General features: G+C 54.6%; 1 protein-coding gene across 1 annotated transcript in view; it reads left to right on the forward strand.

Moving 5' to 3' along the window:
• Positions 1-8,422, forward strand: part of ANKRD13B (ankyrin repeat domain 13B) — a gene marked incomplete at its 5' end in the record, with an annotated part of 30,857 nt that overhangs the window by 18,640 nt on the left and 3,795 nt on the right. The window contains 11 exon segments of the mRNA XM_027767130.1: positions 3,851-3,986; positions 4,098-4,222; positions 4,309-4,354; positions 4,915-5,058; positions 5,145-5,334; positions 5,407-5,473; positions 6,407-6,488; positions 7,531-7,595; positions 7,816-7,946; positions 8,040-8,197; positions 8,304-8,409. Of these exon segments, the coding sequence (XP_027622931.1) occupies positions 3,851-3,986; positions 4,098-4,222; positions 4,309-4,354; positions 4,915-5,058; positions 5,145-5,334; positions 5,407-5,473; positions 6,407-6,488; positions 7,531-7,595; positions 7,816-7,946; positions 8,040-8,197; positions 8,304-8,409 (1,250 nt within the window).

Consider the following 8,422-nt stretch of genomic DNA (forward strand, 5'->3'; position numbering starts at 1 on the left):
GGGAATCCAGCGACATAGCCATTATGCTAACTGCTGGTCCCCCCAGTCATAAGATTTTTATAAGAAGCTTTTTAGTACTTATTCTTAAAAAGAATTATTTATTTAATTTTATTCATTTATTCATTTTATTTTAATTTGACCAGAGAGAGACACAGAGAGAGAAAGAGGGAAAGTGAAAAAGCAAGCCACCAGGTCTAGGACTTGAACTATGGTCAGCCATGTGAGAGTATCCAGCTCCTTAACCACCATGCCACCAGCTGGTTTCACTGTTTATTATTTTTTTAAGTAATTTTTTTTTAGAGGTTTTTGCCTTAGTGTCACGTGCGCTTGCTGGAGAGAGACAGAGACAGTGAGAGTGAAAGTGAGAAATCAACCCCCGGTGGGGGTGGGGGAGATGGCCATACCGCAATCCCTTCTCCACTGTCCTCCCGGGACCTTGCGTACACACGCACACACACCTGGTGTGATTTTCGAGTCACTGGGTCCAGGACTTGAACTACAGTTGCCACAGGGGAGTCCAGCAACATAACCGCTACACCATATGCTGGCCCCAAAACTTTTTTTTATAACCTTCCAATTTTTTATTACTCTAAAAAGCTTCACTTTTTTTTTTTTTTTTGAGAGGTTTTTGCTATAGGAAGCGTGCGCTCGCCAGACAGAGAGAGACAGAGAGACAGAAAGCGAGAAATCACCCCCCAGGGGGGATGGTCACGCCGCAATCCCTTCTCCATTCTCCTCTCGGGATCTTGGGCACGCACGCACACGCTCCCAGTGTGAGTTTTGAGCCACTGGGTCCGGGATGTGACCCGCAGTCGACTACATGGGAGTTCAGCAACATAGCCAGTACGCTAACTGCTGATTCCCTAAATTTAGCTTTCTTTTTTTTTTTTTTTGAGAGGTTTTTGCTATAGGAAGCGTGCGCTCGCCAGACAGAGAGAGACAGAGAGACAGAAAGCGAGAAATCACCCCCCAGGGGGGATGGTCACGCCGCAATCCCTTCTCCATTCTCCTCTCGGGATCTTGGGCACGCACGCACACGCTCCCAGTGTGAGTTTTGAGCCACTGGGTCCGGGATGTGACCCGCAGTCGACTACATGGGAGTTCAGCAACATAGCCATTACGCTAACTGCTGATTCCCTAAATTTAGCTTTCTGACTCTGTGCTTGTGACTTCAACACTTTGGCGATGATTTTTCTGCTCCTCAAGGACAGCTCGCTTGACCCGGTCGCTGACACATTCGTGCATACAGAGCCCCCAAGTCCTGCTACCAAGCTCCCTCATTTTAGACAGCCTCATAAGGACTTTTAGTCCCACAGCACAAACCCCGCCACGTTGGCCTGGGCACACGCCACTTGTAGAATCTGGTGTTTTCCCAGCCATCTCGGTATAAAGGTAAATGATCCTATTACCAGGGGTTCGAACAACCTAGTTGTGTGGGAGGCTGTGTGGTAGGAAAGCTGACGCTGCTATGTCAAATGCTGGACCATTCTGAGTGCCTCTAGACACTATCCCTGGAGGAGGGAAAAAAACACAAGACACTTTTTTTATAGAGAGATTTTTGCTATAGAGTGGGTGCACTCACCAGAGACACACAGAGAGAGACAAGAGAGACAGAGACAGAAAGCAAGAAATCATCCCTAGAGGAGATGGCCACACTGCAACCCCTTCTCTTCCATTCTTCTCTCGGATTGTGGGCACGCGCACACACACACGTCTGGTGTGAGGTTTTTTTTTGGAGAGTTTTTTTTGCTATAGGGCATGTGCGCTCGCCAGACGGACAGAGAGAGACAGAGAGACAGAAAGTGAGAAATCACCCCCCAGGGGGGATGACCACGCTGCAATCCCTTCTCCTCCATTCTCCTCTTGGGATCTTGGGTATGCACGCACACGCGCCTGGCATGAGTTTAAGCCACCGGGTCCAGGACTTGAACCACAGTCGACTACGTGGGAGTCCAGCAACATAGCCATTACGCTAACTGCTGGTCCCCTGGTGTGAGTTTTAAGCCACTGGGTCTGGGACTTGAACCATGGTCGATGATGTGGGAGTCCAGCGAAGTAAGCATTACACCATCTGCTGGTCCCACAAGATACTTTTAAAAGTATATATATTTAATTCTTTTTGTAATTATTTATTTTGTTTTATTTACTATCACCATTCTTCAATTTGGTCAGAGAGAAAGAGGGAGAGTGAGAAAGCAAGCTGCCAGGTCCAGGACTTGAACAATAGTCAGCCATGCGAGAATCCAGTGCTTTAACCACCATGCCACCTGTAGGTCCCCCACAAGATACTTTTTAAAAGTTAATTTCTGGGACCAGCAGGTGGCATGGTGGTTAAGGGTGCTGGGCTCCTACATGGCTGACCATGGTTTGAGTCCCAGACCTGGTGGCTTGCTTTCTCACTTTCCTTCTCTCTTTCTGTCTTGCTCTGGTCACATTAAAAAATAATAATAAATAAAGGTAAATATAATAATTCTTTTTTTAGTAATTGCTTTTTAATTTACTTTATTTATTTATTCATTTATTCTTTTTTTTTTTTTTTGAGAGAGATTTTTGTTATAGGGTGCGTGCGCTCGCCAGACAGACAGAGACATAGAGACAGAAAGCGAGAAATCACCCCCCAGGGGGGATGGTCACGCCGCAATCCCTTCTCCTCCATTCTCCTCTCAGGATCTTGGGCACGCATGCACACGCGCCCAGCGTGAGTTTTAAGCCACAGGGTCCAGGACGCGAACCGCGGTCGACTACATGGGAGTCCAGCAACATAGCCATTACGCCAACTGCTGGTTCCCATATTCATTTATTCTTAATTTGAGCAGAGAAAGACACACAGAGAGAGAGAGAGAGAGGGAAACTGAGAAAGCAAGCCACCAGGTCTAGGACTCGAACCGTGATTGGCCATGTGGGAGTGTCCAGCACCTTAACCACCACGCCACCTGCTGGTCCCTATAGTAATTCTTAAAAAAAAAAAAAGTTACTTTCTTCTGTGGGAGAAAGAGACAGACAGGTGGACAGATAGCTACCCCCACAGGGTCTTTATGCTGCAGCCTACCCCCAGCCTCAGCCAGGCCGGGTCACAGGAATGCGGCAGCCACACCTAGTATGTACAGGGGGCCTTGGGACTCCAACCAGGACCTTCCCATGTGGCTCCACTGTGTGTACTATACCACCAATTGGCCCCGTACAGAATGTTTTTGTTAATATCTATTTAATTTTAGTTTTTAAATTTGATACAGGCACTTACCAGAGACAGAGAAAGTGAAGCAAGCTCCCAGGTCTGGGACTAAAACTACGGTGGGCCATGTGGGGGTCTGGCACCTTAACCACCGTGCCACCTGCTGGTCCCCCGTACAGAATGTTGACGTGCAGTGTCTCACAGATACAGGACATGCCGTGAATCTGTCCCTCCCTTTCTATCAGTGTGCTTCTGCACCTCTTTGCCAAACCTCACTTGATAATGGCAATGATCTAAATGGGTGGCCCCTCCTGAAGGTGTGATCTGGAACCAAGGCTAGTTCTGGCTCGGGCAGCTTCCTTGGCGAACAGCCTGTCTGAACCACCCTTATTCTGAGAGGGCCCCCACTCAGAGTCCCACTGAGTGGGGCTTGGAGGGGCGAACCCAGCCAGGGAGCTAAGAGGACAGGAGGGAGCAAGGCCATCCTCTTGCAGTGTCCCTCTCTGCTCTGTCTTGCCAAGCACCTGTCCCAGTTCACTGTGCCTGTCTTCCACTGCTTTGTGAGGGGCAGGGCAGGGCAGGGCAGGGCAGGGCAGGGGGGCTTGCTACCCGCCTAGAGGCTCCTGGCTCAGTCAGTGTTCCTGAGGTGACCAGGGCTGCATCTTCAACTCTGTGCAGGTGGACATCGAGCAGCTGGATCCCCGTGGTCGGACCCCTCTGCACCTGGCTACCACGCTGGGGCACCTCGAGTGTGCCCGGGTGCTCCTGGCGCACGGCGCAGACGTGGGCAGGGAGAATCGCAGTGGCTGGACAGGTGAGCAGCCCTTCTCACCCCGGCCCCCTGGCGGGGTCTCCTCAGCATCACACGCTCAGCTCTGGTCGGCTGGAGGGTCCTGCCCTGTGACACGGCCTCCCCCCTCCCCAGTGCTTCAGGAGGCTGTGAGTACCCGGGACCTGGAGCTCGTGCAGCTGGTGCTGCGGTACCGGGACTACCAGCGGGTGGTGAAGCGGCTGGCGGGCATCCCCGTGCTCCTGGAGAAGCTGCGCAAGGTGAGGCCCAGCCTCTCACCTCCCCACAGGAGCCTTTGAGCCCCACTTCCAGTGCCGCCTCAGCCACTGTCCTGTTCACCCTCCAGGCCCAGGACTTCTACGTGGAGATGAAATGGGAGTTCACCAGCTGGGGTAAGGGGCCGCGCGGGGCCCTCTCCGGTCACTCTCCCACCTCAGGGCCTTTGCACTCACTGCCCCCCTTCCCAGAGCTCTTCGCGCGGCTGCTTCTCACCTCCGAGCTCACGGCTCGACGCTGCCCTCTCAGCTGGGCCTTTTCAGACTGCCCAGACGCCGTCTCGATTCGGGTATCGCTTCCTTGACTCAGTGATGACTGGCGTATTTATTACGTGGTCCTGCTCGCTGGAAGGTGAAGCGCGGAGAGGGCAGGAGGCCTGTCTTGTTCGGCCTCTGCCTGGCACTCTTTAGATGCTCGATAAGTAGTTGTTGGAAGACGAGGTGAGAGTGAGTGAATGAAGTAAACAGTGGATTAGGAACTTAGTGGTGACTGACACGTGCCTGTCCCCAACCTGGTTCTCACAGCTGAGTGCAGGCTCCCTTGGCCTGGGGCGGAGGTGGGACGAGGGGCACCATCAGTTCCCTCAGCCTTTCCTCACCGTGCCCATCCCCTGAGCTGGCCCGGGCTGGGTGGGCTGGGCAAATCCAAGCCACCTCTGACCTCCGCTTCCACCCAGTGCCCCTGGTGTCCAAGATCTGCCCTAGTGACACCTACAAAGTGTGGAAGAGTGGGCAGAACCTGAGGGTGGACACCACACTCCTGGGCTTTGACCACATGACATGGCAGCGAGGGAACCGCAGCTTCGTCTTCAGGGGCCAAGGTCAGGCAGGCAGGAGGTGGGGCAGGGTGGGAGGACAGGAGACAGCCCCGCGCCACCCCTGACCCCCGTGCTATTCCGGCTGGCAGACACGAGCGCTGTGGTCATGGAGATTGACCACGACCGCCGCGTAGTGTATACAGAGACGCTGGCACTGGCTGGGCAGGACCGGGAGCTGCTGCTGGCCGCCGCCCAGCCCACCGAGGAGCAGGTGCTGAGCCGGCTCACTGCGCCTGTCGTCACCACACAGCTCGACACCAAGAACATCTCCTTTGAGAGGTGAGGGGAGTGGCCTGGGCCAGCCTGGAGCCTGTGGGTACCCGCCTCACCTGGGCTGCTCCACTTCCCCAGGAACAAGACTGGCATCCTGGGCTGGCGCAGTGAGAAGACCGAGGTGGTGAACGGGTATGAAGCCAAGGTGAGGCCGTAGCCCCTGGGCCAGGCCCCACACTCGTGCTGGTGGTGAGCTGGGCTGGGCTTTCCTACCACCTTCCCAGGCTGGAGGGGCAGAGGCAGCACCACTGGAGGGAAGGGCATTAGGCCCCCAGGCAGCTGATGGGATGGTAGTCACTGCCCAAGGTCAAGGTGTGGTTCTGATGTTTCGAGCGTGTGTGTGGATGTACACACGCATGCATGCACACACTCCTTTACCCCTCACAACCCCCCTTTTAGGTAGGGGCCATTATTCCCATTCTGTGGATGTTTATTGAGCCCTTTCCATGGCACCCCATTTAATCTTCACAACACCTCCACAAAGCAGAGTTATTGGACCATTTATGATGAGGCAATGGAGGCTCGGAGTGGCTCAGTGGCCTGTCCACGGTCACACAGCTGGGAGCGGAGGAGCTGGGGTTAGACCATGGATGCTTGGTTCCGAAGCCAGGCCTATACCTTGAAGCCTCAAGGACCCCCACCTTGGCCAGCTGCTGATGAAGGAACTGGCAAATACTGCAAGGTTCTTTATCTGTTGTTTCTTCCTGGGAGACTCCTCCTCTGGGAGGCCTTCCCTGGTTCTGCAGCTGGGTTAAGGTGGCTCTGCTGTCCCACTGAAGTGTGTGTCCCACTGAACAGTCACTGTCCATTTTCTTGGTTTTCTGACTCACGAGGTGGCATCATTGCTGGTGTGTTCACCACTATGTCCCTCGTGGGACGCACCCCTAGGTACCTAGCACGCGAGGGCTCCTCAAAAAATAGTGGTCGAAGGAGTGAGTGAATAACTCATCTATTTGATTGCTCAGGGGCCTGGGGCCTGGAGCTGAGTCCCTCAAGGACCTGTTATTGCAGAATGCCCTTGGGAGCTGGGCATGGGAGGACCAGAGCTGTCTCTCAGCCCCTTCTTCATCCGTCACAGGTATATGGGGCGTCCAATGTGGAGCTCATCACTCGGACCCGCACAGAGCACCTTTCTGAACAGCACAAAGGCAAGGTCAAAGGTAACGAGGCAGAGTGGGGGGCGGAACCAGCTCCCGCTTCAGCACCTCCATCAGTATTAATCTGGCATCCTAGCGAGAGCCAGGATGGTTTATTCTGGCAAATGGATTCCCGTCAAGTGCCAGGCTGCTGATGGTAAGGATTGGTAGCAGCTGCCTAGAGCGCTGCTAAGGAGATTCCAAGGGCTCATTTGGGCTCTTCGGAAAAGCACGCTGCAACTGGCTGCTCGTATGGCGTTCGATTTGGGAAGGGGAGGAGCGTCACGTATGCCCTCCATGGGCGGTGATTGTCTAGTGGCACAGACCCTAGGTAGAAGGCCAGGGGACTCTGCCGCTGACTCTTTGCACCAGTTCACACCACACCTAATGCTCTGGGCATCAGTTATCCTGTCCGAAGTGGAAAGACATAATCCCTACCTCAAAAGGGAACAAAACGGAGGTATTGAAATGGGAACACCTGGGCCAGCCATGACATGGTGATCAAGACAGCTGGATCCCACATGGCCGACTACATGATTTGAGTCCTGGACCCAGCGGCTTGAAAACCACGCCAGGCATGTGCACGTGTGTGCCTAAAATCTGGAGAAGAGAATGGAAGAGAAGGGATTGTGGGGTGGCCATCCCCTGGGGTGGGGGGTGGGGCTGATTTCTCACTTTGCTCCTCTCTCTATCTCTCTCTGTTCCTCTCTGGCAAATGCATGTTCCCTATGACAAAACTAAAACAATAATAATATGGAACTGCCTGACAGAAAACCTGCACGATACTCATGCTTACCCTAAAACTGCTCACTGGAGGCAGGTATTTTATCACCCAACCTGGAGAGTGGCACCTTGGGAGTCTCTCCTGAGTCCTAGGCCTGCTTTTATTCCAGCTGTGCTTGCAGCGGCCCCTCCCCTTGGAGTCCTCGGTCACCTTCAGATGAGGTGCCTGGGTATGTCCCACCCAGGAACCGGCCACCTTAGGTCTCGGGTGCTGTCACTTCCCATGAGGTGCCCAAGTGTGTGTGGGGCTGTGGTGTCCTCTGAGATGCCACATTTCTTGTAGGCTGTAAGACGCCTCTGCAGTCCTTCCTGGGAATTGCTGAGCAGCATGGGGGCCCCCAAAATGGGGTGAGTGTGTGCCGGGTGCCCTTGTGTGGAGGGGTGTGGCTGTGACTCAGGAGGAGGGGTGTCCTGCTTAGAATGGCCTATGTGGACCATGTTCCCACAATGCCCACTACCATGGCAGCCCCACGCTGGTGGGGGGACAGTCCGGGGCCCCGCGGTGCCAAACAATTGGCCTGGCATCAGGGACTGAGAAGGCTCCTGGGCTCCTCCCCGTGTGGTGCAGACCCTGATCACTCAGACTCTGAGCCAAGCCAACCCCACTGCCATCACTGCAGAAGAATACTTCAACCCCAACTTTGAGCTTGGCAACCGTGACATGGGCCGCCCCATGGAACTGACTACCAAGACACAGAAGTGAGGCCTCTGCTGGTGCTGGGGAGGGCTGGGCAGGGGTGGGGCTGCGGCTTCCTGCTTTGTCCCTCACCCCTTGGGATCTGGGGGGAGCAGGTTCAAGGCCAAGCTGTGGCTGTGCGAGGAGCATCCCCTGTCCCTGTGTGAGCAGGTGGCCCCCATCATTGACCTCATGGCGGTCAGCAATGCGCTTTTTGCCAAGCTCCGGGACTTCATCACCCTGCGCCTGCCTCCTGGCTTCCCAGTCAAGATTGGTGAGAATCCCCCGCCTTTCCCCCTCAGGCCCTGGGGGATGGGTTTATGAGGTAAAGGGTGGGTGTGGGGGTGGGTGGTGGCGCCTGATAGTTTCCTCATTCTCAGAAATCCCGATCTTCCACATTCTCAATGCCCGCATCACCTTTGGGAACCTCAATGGCTGCGACGAGCCGGTGCCATCGGTGCGAGGCAGCCCCCGCAGCGAGACCCCCTCCCCCGGCCGC

This window comes from Tupaia chinensis, unplaced genomic scaffold (assembly GCF_000334495.1).
Source record: "Tupaia chinensis unplaced genomic scaffold, TupChi_1.0 Scaffold143921_1, whole genome shotgun sequence".
NCBI classification, from domain to species: domain Eukaryota; kingdom Metazoa; phylum Chordata; class Mammalia; order Scandentia; family Tupaiidae; genus Tupaia; species Tupaia belangeri.